This window comes from Ceratotherium simum, chromosome 1 (genome assembly GCF_057802395.1).
Source record: "Ceratotherium simum simum isolate JZ-2026a chromosome 1, ASM5780239v1, whole genome shotgun sequence".
Classification (NCBI taxonomy): Eukaryota; Metazoa; Chordata; class Mammalia; order Perissodactyla; family Rhinocerotidae; genus Ceratotherium; species Ceratotherium simum.
The window spans coordinates 6,133,037-6,153,265 of NC_141900.1; the positions used below are offsets into that span (position 1 = coordinate 6,133,037).

A 20,229-nucleotide genomic window follows, 5' to 3' on the forward strand; every position below is an offset into this window, starting at 1 on the left:
TAACTCGCAGCAGAGCCAAGTCATAACTGACACACATCTTCACACTTACCAGCTGTGTAAACCTGGGGAAGTTACATAATTATTGTGATTCATTTTTCTCACATATGAAATGAGAATAATAATAATAAATCACAGAGTTGGCCAAATCAAATATGAAAATCTATGTGAAGGGTTTCAAACAAAACCTTTGATATAATAAGCACTCAGTAAATAACTACCATCAGCAACAGCAGCAGCATTATTACATGAGGAAAAGTTCAACCTCACCAGTACTCAAAAAAATGAAAATATAATATGGGAAACTTTTTCCATATTATAATATTCCAAAATAAAAAAAGATATCAGAGAGGGTGCAGTGAAATATGTACTCTGACATATTGATGGGACTATATACTGGTACAATTCTTTAGGAAAGAAATTTGGCAAACGGTCCAGAGGATTAGAAATATCCAAATCCTGTAATTCTACTTCTGAGTACTTAGCATAGAGAAGACATAAAAATAACACATAATATCAAGAAAGAAGATGTTAACTCAAATGCTACATATAACATTGAAAACTGGAAGCCTTAGAAATGTCTAACAATTAGAAATGCTTAAGCATATTATAGTTATTTTGCTGAAATGTATCAAATGTCATAGTCACTAAAATTCTATTGATGAGGTAAATAACATAGTATGGAAAATATATCATAATATTAAGGGAAATACTGTCTGCTAATGGTACATTTAGCATGAATAAAAAATTCACTCAAAAGTAGGAAATTTACCAAAATGTTAACATTGCTGATATCTGAGTTATGAAACTAAAAGTGGTATTTTCCCTCTACTTCTAATTTCCTCTATTTCACAAATTTCCTCTAAGGAATACTCTATCGATTAGGATGCTTTTAGCTGCAAGCAACAGAAAAACCCAACTTGCTTCAACAAAAGGAACTTTCTTATCTCACAGAACCGGGAAGTCCAGGGCAGGCTGGGATTCAGACACAATAAGTGATTCAATATCATCATCGGGGCCCCAGTTCTTTTGATCTCTTCACTCTGTGTCCTCAGTGTGGGCTTCATCCTCATGGTTTCAACAAAGCAGTTGCCAGAAGAGAGCCAAGTGCTGACTAGCTAAAAAGAATCATTCTCTGGAGTAAACAAACCTAGTGCTCTGTTAGGAAGAAGGGGGAAGTGAGTTGACGTTGAAGAGGTGAGCAATGATGTCTTCTCCAAATTGTTACTATTTTAATTTTTCAAAGTATGTTTATTGCATCCAAGATTTTGAAAGTAATTCATTTCATTGTAGAAAATTTGGAAAACAGAGGGTATCAAAAAAACCCGACACATGATCCTGTTACATGAAACAACCACTGTTAACATTTTGGTTCCTCTGTTTGAAAAATCTAAACAGTACAGATACCAGTACTACATAACATTGTATCGTATGGAAATAGCATTATTTATTTAACCATTTCACTCTCATAGGTCATTTACGTTCATTTCATTTTCATTACTATATTTAATGTACCAATTAATACCATTGGATGTAATATTTCACAGGATTTCTGATTTACGTTCTTAGGATAGCTTCCTTTAAGTGAAATTACTTGACCAAACTTATTAAGGTTCTTTTTACATATTGCCAAATGAATACATATTACACATTTATAATGAGAAAACAAATCTAATAAAATACAAAATGGGAATTATATTTGCCCTTTAACTTCACAAGTCCACATAAACATCAGATCCTATTATTTTTAGAAAACGTTTTGTTAAAATTAAGGCATTATATAAATGTAAGATATTATTTTGATGCAAACAAAAATAATAAACACTTAAAACTGCCTTATGACAATAATCTCTCTTAGGGATTAGTTTATAATTTTTATCATACATACTGTCATCACTTTAAACAACTTTCAACATTCTACGTTCTATCTGTCAATATAATAGAAACAATTTTTATCTTAGTTATTGAAGTCCTGATACTCATGACACCTTCATAATCTATTAATTAATTTAAGAAATTATTAAGCACATAACTATGTGCTACGAAGAGGATTAGGAAACTAGAAATACCCTAGTATAACTAAATGTGGAAGACAGACAAACAATCAATTAAAATAAATGTGACAAGTGATAAAATAGGGCAAAGAACATTTCACTATGGGAACCAAGAGAAAGTAGTAATTAATACTTCTCTCTCTTTTCGCATTTTGTCCTCTGCTCCCATTTTTACAAACTGTTCTCCTTGCCTGCACAGGCAGGAAGTCTGACCCTGTCCTGCCCTCTGCAGTTTGTGTGGTCCTACTTTCAGCCTGCCTTCACAAGCTGCATCCCACACCTTACTGTAATCACTCTCCTACTCTTGTCTGTCTACCCTCAGCCCAGACCACCTATCTCATCCTGATCAGATTCTCATATCCAATACCTGTCACCACTATTCTAAGTCTGCCTCTGCTTTGCCAGGCTGACTAGCTAGTGAGCTAATACTGTTCATGCCTCAGAAAAATGTATCTTAAGTTAAATTCCTCATCATTTTTAAATGACAGGAAAAAGCAATCCAAACTTAAGAGCACCAAGGACAGAATATGTATTTCAATTCATCTTACTATACAATTAAGAAATTTGGGAAACTTGAGGAGGTCACACTGCTTTTGGAGATGGAGCCTTAGTAGGTGTTTTACTAGTTACAGAAAACATATGCTAGAGGAATAGCTCACTCAAACAGTATAATGGCAAATACATTACTAACTAGAGGAAAGAAGACTCTTGAAAAACTTCTAAAAACCAAATGAAAACTATTATGTCATGACACGCAAATCCAAAGAGATTTTTTAAGAAACATCACCAGGGCTAACAAAGAAATATCGTTTCTTCTCCCTTTGTATTTATGTGAGAATTCCAGGGTAGTATTTGTCCATAGGATGACCAAATGAGAGGCTAATTGATGCTAGGTATAAGTAAACTTTTTTGCTGTCCATGTGTCGCACAGTTGTGTCTAGATTCAACCTCTGTATATTTGCCATTTACAAATGTTTACGTCTTAAGAAAGGAAATATGAAGAGAAAAACAGAGAATGTCCAAGAGAATATAAAGTGAATACAAATATAAATACAACAATAATTAGAAAATTGAGAAACTACTAATTTTCTAAGTTACTCATGTATTTTCCTGGTACTTAAATCCTTGAATTTTTGTTAATTTTTCAATAGCATCTCAGTGTGAGAGAGGGTATGTATTAGGTGGTAGTGGCAGTAGTATCTGTCACATAATACTTTAATAATGAAGGAAATGAAACAAGAGTTGTGATGATTGATTCTTTTCCCTAGAGGTGTTGTTAGGGAAAGAAATTGCTTAGTTTCTTCTTCTCTCCACATTGTAAAAGTTCAAATGTTAATTCGGGCACATACAATGATCACTCTACTCTAAAATGTCAAAAGGTAATTTAAAGGACTTTAAACCATAAAGTTTAAGATTTAGCCACACTCAACTATATTCAACACCCATGGTATTGTTGGGACTAGGCCTTGCACTACAGTTGCTAAAAATCCCAATAATAAGACTCGCAGGCTTTCAAAAAAGTGACTTTGAACTACGAAAGGTCAAACTAGAAGAAATAAAATTCCATAAAATTAAATCAAAGGAATGAAACAAGCTGAAATTAAAACGACTGTGGAAGAATATGGTGGCCTGAGATTAGTCAACATATAGTAAAGATAAAATGGGCTATTTTCAAAAAATCCTGAAAAATCTTTTGGGCTAACCTGACAAAGTATATTTGAAACTATTTTTAAAAAGCAGTGATCCTAGAGATATTTTGGAGTCATATGTGGGTCTGGCATTAACAAATAAAGATTACTGGATGTTCCATTCATAAAGCATTTTGGCATACAACGTTTCAATTAAAATGATGACACCATCTTTTTGTAAAATCTAATATATTTAATTTTGGCATAATAGTGATTTATTGTATATTAATATTTCAAAAATATACTTTTGTGTTTAATAAACCACCAAAGAACTCAAAATAATGGCCTATAAGCATGCTTTTGCTCCATACACCAGGCTGCTATTGCACTGAAGGCAGTGAATTCCATCACGGGGATTATAAGATCCAGGGCTGCAGATCACTGTGAATAAAGAATAATCTAATAAGTAACAGTTTCCTCAAATGCCATGTAAGTTAACTTTACATGGAGAATAAATTTTCAAAGAAGATTCTTTTTTCTTTGTTTAAATTTTTTTTGTTTTTAATTGTGGTAAAATACACACAATATAAAATTTACCATTTTTAAGTGTACAGTTCAGTAGTGTTCAAGATATTCACATTATTGTACAACTAATCTCTAGAATTTTTTCATCTGGGAAAAATTACAACTCTCTACCCATTAAACACTTCCCCATTTCCCCTCCCCAACCCCTGGCAGCTACCAGTGTACTATTTGTTTCTATGAGTTTGACTACTCTCAATACCTCATATAAGTAAAAAGCTTTAACTTTTCACTCTGATGCTGGCCTAGACCAAGAGTGCAACAGAAAATAGTTTTACTGATGACATACTGTTGAGTTTAGACAGCTGACTGGGCCATACTGTATGTTACAGCAGAAGCTGAAGAGGTCAAGACCATAGGTGGAACCAAATGTAACTATCAGATGGACCATAATTACCATGCCTTAGATGTATAAAGATAGCCCCAAATATAGAAAAGACTTGCAGCTTATTTCTAATAATCTCCTGATTTCAAGTCCTATTTCTATCACTTGCTAAATGTGTAATATTGGAAAAATTACTTAACTTAACTCAGTTTGATCATCCCTAAACTAAGGATATTGTACATCATGAATATGTTACCACAGCTACCTACCCATGACAGAAAGGTAGAAAGAAACCAAGGTCAAATACACTCTCTGTCATTGATTAACTTTGGGATCCTAGATAAAGTAGTCAATTCTCTTAGTTCTAGCTTTCTTATTTGTAAAACAGGTACAATAATAACCAAGTATGTACTATTATTGAAATCAGATGACCTAGATGAAAAAGCATCCAGGGTGTTTATCACAGGCGCTCAATAAATGTTTAACCCTGTGCACTGTGGGAACACTGACTCTACCTGCTTCTTCCATTTGGGGTAGGGCATGCCACCAAGCCCTCTAATTAGGCTGGGGTCTCTGATTATCTTGCTCCTCCTTTTCCTACTGCAAATGCAGTCAGCCAAGGATTCACAAAGATGTTAATAGCACATCTAAGGCATGGTTATTATGGACCACCAAAATTTTTTTTCTAGCACCGTGATTCAATAATACATGTCACTGTTTGGATTTGGGTCATATTATATTAATTAATTTCATATCATTCTTTTTAAAATATATTTTTTCAAACTGGGAAATATTTTAACCCGTTACTCAGAGAAAGTATTTTCCATTCTAGTTTCCACAGATTTCCTCAAGTTTTAATAGGCATTTTGTTTGGGGATTAATGTTTCAGATAGAAAAAAATATTGATTAAACAAAGCAAAATAGATTTACTTACCGCAGTGATAACAGGAGTGTTTAAAGTGGCAATGCATGTGGTAAAATTCTAATGATGTAATATAATGTCTCTCAAAGTTGTGTGATCATGTTACACTTTCTCTCAAAACATATATTAGTACTTATTGAAGCACAAATATGTAAATACTGTGCATAGGTATTGAAAGTGTTAAATCATTACACATGGAAAAGAGAAATCTGTGTGCAGTCTTTACACACATACTTTATATTTAGTGTCTCAAACAGAACTGATACTGGAATAAAATCATCTAAACCCAGTTTAAATAAATAGGATCTTCTAATAAATATTCTTAGACTAACAAACTTTCATAATACAGCATGTGTAATACCACAGAGTCCTTATCTGTAGCACTCTCTCTTAGGATATTTCTTAAAATATTTTGTTCTCTTTTAAGTGGAGTTGAGGAAAAATGCTAAATTGTAAATTTAAAGTACAAGATTAGCAAAGGTGTCTTCCAGGGTTGAGTCTCACTGAGCAGAACATCTCCCAGCTACAGTTATGAGAGCAGCCTGATTAAATCTTGATAATTTCAATAAGAAGAGAAAAAGAGCACTGGTGACTGATCAGTAGTGACATATAAAGAAATGATAAACAAGTACAGGAAAAAAATCTTCATGAATTTTGGACAATGAATAATTTCTTAAGGGAAATGACTAACAACAGAAAACATTTGATCTATTTGGTATTAAAATTAAGAACTTAATAAAAAAAATCATGAAAGTAAAATAGTCAAGCAACAAAATTGGGAAACAGTTGCAGTTACATAACCAACAGAGGACTATTATTCAGAATATATAAACAATTCATATAAATCAATGAGAAAAGGACAGAAACCTAATGTAAAAATAGGCACAAAAGACAAAATACAAATGTCCAACTAACGTCATTTTTATTGAGCCACAAAAAAGTGCTCAAATAAACATCAAACTGTAATACACTGAGAGTGACTTCAGCAAGATGGCGCACTAGGAAGCTCCAGCCCCCGCCCCCCATTCCCTTATGGAAACATTAAACAAACAACTAGAGACTGGCTAAAAGAACTTTGTAGGAGCTCTAGAAATCAGTCAAAGATCAACAGGAACCAAATGAACACCCAAAGAAGAGAAAGTCATGTTCAAAATGTAGGAAATCTGTGGAACTTTTATTCACCCTTGCCCCAGCCCTCCTCCAATACAGAGCCATGAACCTTCGGAGAAGCAGCAGCCTAGTGCTCAGTTCTATCCCAACAACCAGAGAGGGCAGAGCTGACTGAATTGGCTACCTGTCTGATGGCCACCCCAGGGATTGGTCTCTCTGTTGAAGATTTAGAGTTAGTTCAAATCTCAGCCTAGGGGATGCCTTGGGCACATTCCCGAAAACCACAAGGTGATTACAGACCCACAGATGTCTGGGGCAAGAGATTAGTGATTGAGGAATACAATAGAACACCTAAGACCCAAAAAAGAAGCAGTGTGAGACTTAGGGAAATAAGATATTCAAAGCCAGCCAAGTATACAGAAGAATCAGAAAAAAAACACAAACCTAGGACCAAACATATGAAAAGGTGTTTAACATTAGTAATTATTAGAGAAATGCAAATCAAAACTACAATGAGATATCACTTCACACCCACTTCACACATAACAAATCTGTATCATCCATCTGACACTTACTACATTCAGTCATTGGGTACTAGCTATATTTTCATATGTACCAGATTTATATTCAAGTAGATTATACATTCCATGAAAGCCAAAAGTGTGTTGTGTTTTTGATAATTCCCTCTCACATCACTTAGAAACCATGTTTGGTAGTGCATAATATAATAAATTTGTATTTAATGTTAATAAAAACACTAAAAAACTAGGAATAGAATGGAAGTTCCTCAATTTGATAAAGGGCCTTCAGGAGCATCCACAGTCAACATCATATTCAATGGTAAAAGACTGAAAGCTTTTCCTCTAAGATCAGAAACAAGATAAGGATGACTACTATCTTTGCTTCTATTTAACAAAATATTGGAAATCTTACCCAGATCACTTAGGCAAGAAAAAGAAAGGGAATTCAAATTGGAAAGAAAAAGTAATGCTATTCTTGTCCACAGATGGTATGATCTTATATGTAGAAAACCCTAAAGATTCCACAAGAAACCTATTTGACCTAATAAACAACCTCAGCAAAGTTACAGGATACAAAATTGGCATGCAAAAATCAGTTGTGTTTCTACACACTAGAACAATCTGAAAAGGAAATTAAGAAAACATTTCTCAGGCCAGCCCAGTGGTGTAGTGGTGAAGATCGCTGCACTCCACTTTGGTGGCCTCGGTTGGTGAGTTCGGATCCCAGGCATGGACCTACACTGTTCATCAGTCATGCTGTGGCGGTGATCCACATACAAAATAGAGGAAGACTGGCACAGATGTTAGCTCAGGGCCAATTTTCCTCAGAAAAACAAACAAACAAACAAAAATACCAGTTCTATTTCAATAGCATCAGAAATATAATACTTAGGAATTAACTTGTATACCAAAAACTACCAAAATGGCTGAAATAAATCAAAGAAGACACAAATAAAGGAAAGACATCTCATGTTCATAGATTGCAATATTTAATATTGTTAATATGTCAATACTACTGCAAACTATATATTCTATGGAATCTCTATCAAAATCCCTGTGACACTGTTTTCAGAAATGGAAAAATCCATCCTAAAATTCATTTGAAATCTCAAGGGACTCAGAATAGCCAAAACAATTTTCAAAAAGAAGAACAAAGTTGGAAATCTCATACTTCCTGATTTAAAAACTGCAAAGCAACAGTAATCAAAATGGTGTGGTACTTGCATAAAGACAGAGTTACAGACAAATGGAATAGAACAGAGAGCCTAGAAATAAACTCTCAAATGATTTTTAAAAAGGTAACAAGATCATTCAATGAGGAAAGGACAGTCTTTTCAACACACGGTGCTGGGAAAACTGGATATCCACATGCAAATGAGTGAGGCTGGACTCTTACCTTACATCATACACAAAAATCAACTCAAAATGTATCAAAGACCTAAACATAGGAGCTAAAACTGTAAAACTCTTGGAAGAAAACAGGAAAAAAGGTTCATGACATTATATTTTGCAGATTTTTTTATATGACACCAAAAATACAAGGACAAAAGACAGATAAATTGAACTACACCAAAATTAAAAACTTCTGTTAATCAAGGAACACTATCAACAAAGTGAAAAGGCAACTCAAAGAACAGGAGAAAATATTGCAAAGCATATATCAGATGAGTGGATTAATATCCAAAATATATAAAGAACTCCTATAACTCAACAACAAGAAAAATTAAACAACCCAATTTAAAAAATGGGAAAAGGCTTTGAATAGCCATTTCTACAAATAACCAATGAGTACATGAAAAGATGCTCAACATCACTAACCATTAGGAAAATGCAAATCAAAACCACATTGAGACACCACCACACATATGAGGAGGTATTACCTTGATGTGGAGAAACTGTAAGCCTTGTGCTTTGTTGGTGGGAATGTAAAATGGTGCAGCCTCTATGGAAAACAATATGGTAGTTCCTCTAAAAATTAAAAATAGAATTACCATATTATTCAGCAATTCCACTTCTGGGTATATGTTATAAACTGAATATATGCTCCCCTCTAACATTCATATGTTGATAAAGATCTTACTCTTAGTGTGGCTACATTTGGAGATGGGGCCTCTTTGGAAGTAATTAAGGTTAAATGAGGCATATGTGTAGGACCCTTATATGACAGTATTAGTATCCTTACAAGAGAAGACAATAGAGTGCTTGCTCTCTCTCATTCTGCACACATGAACCAAGGAAAGACCATGTGAGGACGTAATGAGAAGGTGGCTCAGTATGTCGTCTGCAAGCCAAGAAAACACTCACCAGAAATTGAATCGGCCAAAACCTTGAACTTGGGAGTTCTAGCTTCCAGGATTGTAAAAAAAATTTTCTGTTGTTTAAACCATGAGTCCCATCAGTCTATGGGATTCTGTTGTGCCACCTCAACCTGACTACTACAATATTTACCTAAAAGAACTGAAAGCAGAATCTTGAAGAGATATTTGCACATCCATGTTCATTGCAGCATTATTCACAATAGCCAAGAGGTAGAAGCAACCCAAATTTCCATCAACAGATAATGGATAAAGAAAATGTTGTATATACATATGAATGAAGAAAATGTGGTATATAAGTGCTAGGTCAACCAATGTGAAACTAATGTGAGAATAGGAAACTATGAAAAGTAACGTGGAATGACATGAAAACGTGTTATGGTCACCTACTATATATGCTGGAGAATGGGAAGGTGGTCTATACATATAAGGGAATATTATTCAGCCTTAAAAAGGAAGGGAATTCTGACATATGATACAACATAGATGCTAAGTGAAATAAACCAATCACAAAAGGATAAACACTGTATGATTCCATTGATATGAGGTATCTAGAATAATCAAATTCCTAGAGACAGAAAGAAGATTGATGGTTGTCAAGGGCTGAAAGGAAGAGCAAATGGGAAATTACTATTTAAATAGGAACAGAATTTCAGTTTGGAAAGATGAAAACAGTTCTGGAATGGATAGTTCTGATGGTTACACAACAATGTGAATGTACCTAATACCACTAAATTGTACATTTAAATATGCTTAAAATGTTAAATCTTATATTATGTATATTTTACCACAATAAAAAAATATGATATATTACATACTCATCATATTGCAAATATTTAAAGTTTGATTATGCCAAGAACTGGCACAGATGTGGGACAACAGATTTTTCTCCTACATTGCTGTTGTACAAATGTGAATTAATACAACAAATTTAGAAAACAATCTGACATATTTTAATGAATTGCATATCTTATGATCCAATATTAAGTAAAGATCTTGAAGAATCTTGGATACTAGGATCTAGAAACAAAAATGTTTATAACAGCATTGTTTGTCACCACAAAAAAACTGAGAAGTAGGAAGCAATTTCAACCAACAATAAAACAGATATTATACACCTTGATATATTTATGTGATAGAATATTATATAGAAATGAAAAATTTTAAAAGTGTAATAACCACAAAAATACAAATGAATCTCACAAATACAGTCTAGAATAATGTAAATCAGTTAAAATAGCCTATCATTAGACAGAATTTCAGATTGGATTTTTAAAAATCCAACTTTATGCTGTTAATGTAAAAAATGTAAAGTTTCACCAAATTATTCTATACCTGCAATGCACTCACAAATAAAATCTCAACCATGATTTTATTTTATGTAATTTAACAAGCCAATTTAAAACTGACAGCTTTTAAAAATAACAAACAAGGCAGTTTATGCTCTCTAGACATCAAGACATTTAATACAAACACACACTATTTGACGGCATTGAAGAGGTAGCAAAGGCAGGCAGCTACTGAGGGCATGTCCACTCTTGAAAGAAGGGAACTGTACTGGGTAAAATTGTTATATATTTCTGCAATAGGCACTCACCAGTCCATGTGGCCCATCAGTGGATAAAAGTGAAGCAGAAATTTATAGTTTTATTGGTTACTTTTACAAAAAGTAAGAGGACAGACTTCTGGGCCACCAGAAGTATGGAAAGTAATGGGAGAAATTCAAGGAAACAGGTAGAAACAGAAGTGGGAACTCTAAAGTCTGTATATAAACTCCACTCAGATCATTTGCTGATGTGTGACCTTCACATGTGTCAATAATATTGCAAGAAGCTCAGGAAAAAGCAAGAGTTGGAAGGCTGAACAAACTGAGAAGATGCTGCCTAAGCTGGGGAGAGAGAGTTTAGATTTTGAATCTAGCATATTACTAGAAAATAAATTAAGACTCTTTAGAGGAAAAATAAACCAGAAGACTCCACACAGCACTATGTACCAAGTTAGTATGTCTGTAAATTTGAACACATATCTATAGAAATTGTCCATTCCAGGGCCGGCCCTGTGGCTTGGTGGTTAAGTGCACGCGCTGCGATGCTGGTGGCCCGGGTTCGGATCCTGGGTGCGCATCGAGGCACCACTTCTCTGTCCATCCTGAGGCCGAGTCCCAAATACAGCAACTAGAAGGGTGTGCAGCTATGACATACAACTATCTACTGGGGCTTTGGGGGCAAAAAATAAAATAAATAAAATCTTTAAAAAAAAAAAAAAAAAAGAAAGAAATTGTCCATTCTGTAGAAGAGAAACAAGAGTTTCAAAAAATGAATAGAGAGTGACATCAGCAAATATATCGGCAGTTCCAAAAAGCTGTACCAACCAAAGAAACATGAAAACAATCAAGCAAAAACTCTCAGAATTAACTTTGAAAGAACTGTGGAAAACAATCAACATATAGTAAACAGTAATATGGCAGAAATAAGTCTTTTATTATCAGTAATTACTTTTAATGTAAATAGATTAAATTCCACAATCAGAAGAAATTGGGACGATGAATAAATAAAATATGATACAACTATACGTAATCAGGGAAAAGACTCACTTTAGATGAAAAGAAACAAACAGGTTGAAAGTAAATGGAGGAAAAAAGATATTCCATGAAAACAGTAACCAAAAGTGAGAGGTGGCTATACTTATATCAGACTAAGTATACTTTAAGTCAAAAACTGGTATAAGAGACAAAGAAGGAAATCACATATTCATAAAACTGTCAATTCACCAAGAAGATATAACAATTATAAAAATGTACACACCAAACAACAGGTACAGAAAATATATAAAGCAAACATTGATGGAATTGAGGGAAAAACAGACAGCTCTACAGTAATAACTGGAGATTCCATTACCTCACTTACAATAGAGTTTCTAGACAGGAGATCAATAAGTAAATAAAGGACTTGACAACGATATGAGCCAACTAAACCTAACAGACATATATAGAACACACCACCCACAGTGATAAAATACCCATTTTTCTCAAGTGCACATGGAATATTTTCTAGACTAGACAATATTTTAGGCCACAAGACAAATCTTAATACATATAAAAAGACTGACATCATACAAATCATCTGCAATCACAATAGAATGAAGCTGGAAATCAGTAAAATAAGAAAAAGGGAAAGTTCACAAATAGGTGGAAATTAAAAAAACATACTCTTGAAAGACCAAATGGGATAAAGAAGATATCAAGCAGAAACAGATGAATAAAAATGAAAACACAACACACCAAACAATAGGAAATTAAGTGAAGGCAGAGGGATATTTACTATCAGACAATGTCTATATCAAAAAAGAAGAAAGGGGGCTGGTCCGGAGGTGCAAGCGGTAAGTGCGCGCGTTCCGCTGTGGCGGCCCGGGGTTCGCTGGTTCATATCCCGGGCGCACAAGGATGCACTGCTTGGCAAGCCATGCTGTGGTGGCATCCCATACAAAGTGGAGGAAGATGGGCATGGATGTTAGCCCAGGGCCAGTCTTCCTCAGCAAAAAAAAGAGGAGGATGGGCAGATGTTAGCACAGGGCTGATCTCCTCACAAAAAAAAAAAAAAAAAAAAAAGAAGAAGAAGAAAGATCTTAATAACATAACTTTACACCTTAAGGAATGAGAAAAGGGCAAACTAAATCTAAAGATAGCAGAAGGAAGAAAATTTAAAAAAAAAGATTAAAGTGGATATTAATGACACAGAGAATAGAAAAAGAGAGAAAAAAATCAAGGAAAACAAAAGTTGATTTTTGTAAAAATCAACAAAATTGAGAAAGCTCAAGCTACACTGAAAACAAGAGAGGACTCAAATCACTAGAATCAAAAAGAAAGATGGGACATCACCACCAAATTTACGGAAACAAAAAGATTTTAAGTGAATACTAAGAACAATCATATAATAAATTAGGTAAGCCAGAAGGAATGGAAAATACCTGAAAACACACATATTACAAAAACGGACAGAAGAAGAAATAGAAGATCTGAAGACACTTATAACAAGTAAAGACATTGAATCAGTAATTTAAAACCTCCCAATAAAGAAAACCCCAGATGAAATAGCTTCACTGGTGAATACCACCACACAGTTAAAGAACAATTAAACCAGTTCTTCTCAAACTCTTCCAAAAACAGAAGATAAGGGAACACTTCCTAATCAATCTATGAGGTCAGCATTACCCTGACACCAAAGCCAGATAAAAGACATCACAAGACAAGGAAACTAAATACCAATATCCCGTATGAATACAGACACAAAAATCCTCAACAAAATACTAATAAACCACTTCCAGCACTATATTAAAGAATTATACACCATGACCAAGTTGGATTTATCCCAGGAACAAAAAAGTGGTTAAACATACAAAACCCAATGAAAGTAATACACCACACAAACAGAAGGAAAAAAAATTACATGATCATCTCAACCGCTGCAGAAAAAGCAAACTCCAATACTCTTTCATCATAAAAACACTCAACAAACTAGGAATGGAATGAAACTTTTTCAACCTGATAAAGGGCTTTTATGAGAAACCCAAAGTTAACATCATCCTCAATGATGAAAAACTGAAAGCTTTCCCCTAAGATCAAGAACAATGCAAGGACGTCCACTTTCAGCAATGTATTGGAAGTTCTAGACAGAGCAATTAGGCAAGAAAAAGAATAAAATGCATCTGAATTGTAAAAGAAGTAGTAAAACTATCTAATTACAGATGACATGATTGTGTGTGTGTATACAAACACACACAGTGTAGAGGGAGAGAGAGACAGAGGCAGAGACAAACCTGAGAATACACACATACACACACACACACATATACACACGCACTCAGAGACACATTACTAGAGCTAATAAAGGAATTCAGCAAAGTTGCATGATACAAGATCAACACACAAAAATCAGGTTATGTGTCTATACACTAGCAGTAAACAATCCCAAAAGGAAATCAGGAAAACAATTACATTTACATGACAATCCAGAAAAAATCTAAATTTAACCAAGGAGGTAGAAGACTTGTACAATGAAAATTACAAAACATTGCTCTAAGAAATAAAAGAAGACTTGCATAAATGGAAAGACATCCTGTGTTCAAGAAATGGAAAACTTAATATCGTTAAGATTACAATACCATATAATCCAAATCTACATATTCAATGCAATCTATATCAAAATTCCAACTTGTTTTGAAGAAATGGAAAGATGATCCTCAAATTCACATGGAATTGCAAGGGGCCTCAAATACACAACACAGTTTTAAAACAATGAACAAAGTTAGAGGACTGACACTTCTAAATTTCAAAACTCCCTACAAAGCTACACTAATCAAAACAGTGTTGTACTAGCATAAGGAGAGAAATATATACTAATGGAATAGAACTGAGAGTCCAGAAATAACATCTTATATCCATGGTCAACTTATTTTCAACAAGGATATCAAGATCATGCAATGTGGAAAGAACAGTCTCTTTAGCAAATGGTGCTGGGACCACTGGATAGCCATACGCCAAAGAATGCAGTTGGACCCCCTACCTCACACTGTTTTCAAAAATTAGCTCAAAATGCATCAATGACCTCTTTGGAAAAAACTAAAGGGATAAAATTCTCATGAATTTGGATTGCACAATGACTTTTAGATATGATACCAAAAGCATGAGCAACAAAAGAGTGAAAATATACTGGACTTTACAAAAATTTAAAACTTCTGTGCACAAATAGACATTATTAAGAAAGTGAGAAAACTACCTGAGAATAGATGAAAGTATTTGGCAATCAGGTATGTGCTAAGGGTCTAGTATAAAGAATATCTAAATAGCCCTTACAACTCTACAACAAAAAGACAAAAACCAAATTTAAAAAATGAGCAGAAGACTTACATAGACTTTTCTCCAAAGAAGAGACACAAACGGCCACCAAGTATGGGAAGAATTGCTGAATATCACTGTCATTTAGGAAATGCAAATCAACATCAAATGAGACATCATTTCACACATATTAGAATGGCTATAATTTTTTTAAAAGAAAATAACAAGTGTTGTTGAGGAGAAATAGATACCCTTGTATATCATTAGTGGAACTGTAAAATGGTGCAGCCATTGTGATAAATAGTTTGACACATATTCAAAAAGTTAAACACAGAATTGCCATATAATCCAGCAATTCCACTCTTGGTATATAACCAAAAGATCTGAAAACGGGTACTCAAGCAGATACTTTTCCATGAATGTGCATAGAAGCAGTGTTCACAATAACCAAAATGTGGAAACCACCAAAATGTCCATCAATGGATGAATGGATAAACAAATTGATATATACAAACAATGGAATGTAATTTAACCATAAACAGGAATGACATACTGATTCATGCTACAATATGGTTGAATACAGAAACATTATGCTCAGTGAAAGAAACCAGACACAAAATGACACATATTGTATGTTTTCATTTATATGAAATATCCAGAACTTGTACATCCACAGAGACAGAAAGCAGACTGATAGTTGTCAGGGACTTACGGTAGAGAAGAATGGAGAGTAACTGCTTAAGTCCAGGGTTTCTTTTTGAGGTGATTAAAATGTTTGGAAACTAGATAGAGGTGGTGGTTGCAAAAAAGTATGTACTAAACACCACTGAATTGTTCACTTTAAAATGGTTTTACGTTATATGAATTTTAATTTAATAAAAAGATGAATAGAGCGTCATTTGACCCGTGGCCAATATAAATTGGTAAAACATACATGTAATAAATAACCAAAAAGCGAGGATAGACAGAATGATGCAGAAGACAATCAATGACCAAAATGTCTTGAATTTAACAAAAGACATAAATGCATAGACCAAGAAACTCAGCAAACACCCAACAAGAAACATACAAAAACTCCACCCCTAGGTGCAACAGAATCAAACTGCTGTAAACCCAAAATAAATAAAGAGAATCTCAAAGCTATAGAGAAAAAAAAATGACACATTACATGCAGGGTGGGAGAGGAGAGAACTATATGAATAGCAGCTCACTTCTCATTAGAAACAATAAATGCTAGAAGACAATGGAATATTATTCAGCACTAGAAAGAAATGAACTATCAAGCCATAAAAAGATACGGAGGAAACTTAAATGCATATTACTAAGTGAAAGAAACCAATTTGAAAAGGCTACATCCTGTATGATTACAACTACATGATATTCCAGAAAAGGCAAACCTATGGAGACAGCAAAAAGATCAGTGATTAAGGGATTGGGAAGGATGAATAGGTGGAGAACAGAAAATTTTTAGGGTAGCGAAGCTACTCTCTATGATACTATAACGGTAGATATATGTCATTCTACATTTGTCCAAAAGCCACAGAATGTACAACATCAAGAGTGAACCCTAATGTAAACTACGGACTTTGGGTAATAATGATGTGTCAATGTAGGTTCATCAGCTGTAACAAAGGTACCACTCTGTGGAGAGAGGTTGAAAATGGTGGAGGATATGCATGACTGGGGGCAGGGAGTATATGAGAAATCTCTGTAACTTCCACTCAATTTGCTTTGAATCTAAAACTGCTTTAAAAAATAAAGTTTATTAAAAAAAACCCAAAAGATAAAAAAAGACATTTTGTAATAAAAATTAGAGACATTGTGGACAGTAACTCTATACTACAAGTAAGGCTAAGAGAAGTTTATTAACCCAAAGAAAACTATCACTAGACAGAATAAATGAATTGATTTACCATTTTGCCTGAGACAGCCAAAAAATAATAACCACACAAATACATGGAAAAAATGGTTTTCAAGAAATTGCACATCAAACCACAAGGGACAGTGATCCTTTAGACACAGGAAACAAAAGACATGAGCTCTACAATTGTCATAGCTTACTGCCTTCAGCAAGTTTCCAAATTATAGCACAGGGAACAGAGGTAGAGCTCAGCAAAGACCCTGAATTGAAGAGACAAAGGTAAAAGTCCAAGAAGATCAATGCAGCTAACGTTCTTAGGACTGTGTACCAGAAAGGAGATAACTGCAGAGACAGAGAACTCTGGAGATGAGCAGAACATCTCACTTGAATATACAACAGAAATCAGCATACATGTCTGAGGAAGCTACCTGAGTCTGGAGAAAGGACCATTGATTTTGATAGCATTAGAGGAAAGAGTGTCTGGAAATTACTCAGGCTAAGGAACAGTTTCTGTTCCCAACAACCAGAATGGAAAATTCATAATTCACAAGGCACTGGGTAGAGTATTTAGGAAGGCAGTGGAAACTAATTCGCTCTAGACTGAATCCTGAACCACAACCACCTATCAAATTAGAAAAGCAAGATCTGAAATGATCAAATTGTTTCCAAGTAATGTATTAACTACATTTGAAAAAAAGACCACAAAATTTGTAGGAAAACAAAAATATGGAGCCCCCAAAAAAGTAAAATTCACAATGTTTGGAACCTATACAAAGATTACCAGGCATGAAAAGATGCAGGAAAACACAATCCGTAACAAAGAGAATAATAAAACAATCAAAACCAAATTAGAAACAAGGAGATGAAATACTGGTACACTGAAGACTACAAAACATTGCTGAAAGAAACTACAGAGGACCTAAATAATCAGAAAGTCATTCTGTGTTCATGGGTAGGAAGAGTTAATATTGTTAAGATATCAATACTACCCAAAGCAATCTAGAGATTCAGTTCAATCCTCATGAAAATTTCAAAACCCTTTTTTGAAGAAATGGAAAAGCCAATCCTGAAATTCATAATAAATCGCAGGTGGCCCTGAATAGCCAAAACATAATCTTGAAAAAAAATAAAGCCAGAGGACTCATACTTCCTAATTTTGAAACTTAGGACAGAGCTCCAGTAATCAAAATAGACATACAGATCAATGGAACAGAAATAAACCCATAGATTTATGACCACTTATTATTGATAAGGATGCCAAGTCCATTCAACATGGAAAGAATAGTCTCTTCAATAAATGATGATCGGGGGGGCTGGCCCAGTGGCTTAGAGGTTAAGTGCACGCGCTCCGCTACTGGCGGCCCGGGTTCAGATCCCAGGCGCGCACCGACGCACTGCTTCTCTGGCCATGCTGAGGCCGCGTCGCACATACAGCAACTAGAAGGATGTGCAACTATGACATACAACTATCTACTGGGGCTTTGGGGGAAAAAAGGAGGAGGATTGGCAATAGATGTTAGCTCAGGGCTGATCTTCCTCACAAAAAAATAAAAATAAAAAAAAAATAAATGATGCTCGGAAAACTGAATTTCCACATGCAGAGGAATGAAGTTGGATCCCTACCTCACAATATATACAAACATTACCTCAGAATGGATTTATGACCTAAATATAAGAGCTGAAAATTCTTATAAGAAAACGTAGGGCTAAATCCTCATGACTTTGGATATGGCAATGGATGTTTAGATATAGCAACAAAAGAAAAAAAATAAACTCTACTTCATTAAAATTAAAAACTTTCGTGCATCAAGAGACATTATCAAGAACTCTGTCAAATGGTTAAGTAGAAATGTTATCAGGGTCTATCTCTAACTGGCACAATACGTAAGCACTAATCTTAAGAAAGCTGGAGTGATTATATTAATATCCAACAAAGTAGACTTCAATGTAAGAAATATCAGGAATAAGGAGGTATATTACGTTAATGATGAAGAGTCAAGTTATCAAAAAAAAAAAAAAGCAATCCTAAATGCCTATTTACTTAATTACTGAGTTTCAAAATACTTGAAAGAAAGAAAAGGAGAAACGGTCCAACCCACAATTATAGTTGGGAACTTCAGCATTTCACTTCTACAAATTGATATAACTAGAGGAAACTAAAATAGTAGGGATATAGAAGACTTAACTTGTATGACCTAAAGTGTCAGAATAAACTTATTATTCAAGAGGACATGGAACATTCATCAAGATGAGCCATATCTTGAGCCATAAAACACTTCTCGAAATAACTAAAAGGACTGAAGTAATATAGAGTATGTTTTCTGATCAGAAAAAATTTAGTTGGGAATTAACAACAGAAAGATATATTGGAAATGACCAGATATGTGGAAATTAAACAAAATACTACTAAATAAGCCCTGGGCCAAATGAAATTACAAAGAAAATTAGAAAATATTTTGGAATGATTGAAAACTTAAAATAAATAAAATAAAATTAGTGGGATTCAAGCAAAGCAATGCTAGGGAGAAATTTATAGCTTTAAATACTTATATAAAAAAAGAGAAAGGCATGAAATCAATACTTTATGCTGCTCTCTTAAGAAACTAAAGAAAGAAGAGTACATTAAGTTACAGATGAGAAAGAAAGAATATAAGAAAATATTAAAGGTGAAAGCAGAAATTAATGAAATAGAAATCAGACAAATGAAATAAGATCAATAAACTAAAAGCTGGCTCTTTGAAAAGGTTAATAAAACTGACGGACCTCCAGCTAGAGCTTGTAAAGTTAAAAAAAAAAAAAGAAAGAAAGAAAGAGTGGAGACAAATGAGTAATATTAGGAATGAATGAGGAAACATCACTACAAATTCTTTGACATTAGAGGGAAAGTAAGATAACATTGTGATAAATTTGTGAAATAAATTTGATGATTTACAGAAAATGGACAAACATCTTGAGCATATAAATTATAAAAATAGACACAGAAAACACGAAAAGCCATTTATCAATTAACCATTTCAATTGAAATCCTTCCCACAGAGAGCTACAGTTTTGCTGTGGTGGTCTAATTCCCTAACGCCCATT

The 20,229-nt window shown here is 34.1% G+C and overlaps 1 protein-coding gene across 1 annotated transcript in view; it reads right to left on the reverse strand.

Annotated features, from left to right (window-relative positions):
• Positions 1-3,649: 3,649 nt before the first annotated feature.
• ZPBP (zona pellucida binding protein) overlaps positions 3,650-20,229 on the reverse strand; it is a 135,370-nt gene continuing 118,790 nt past the window's right edge. Inside the window, exon 8 of the mRNA XM_087434720.1 lies at positions 3,650-4,120. Within this exon, the coding sequence (XP_087290846.1) occupies positions 4,026-4,120 (95 nt within the window). The 3' untranslated portion in view covers positions 3,650-4,025. The remainder of the gene's footprint in view (positions 4,121-20,229) is intronic.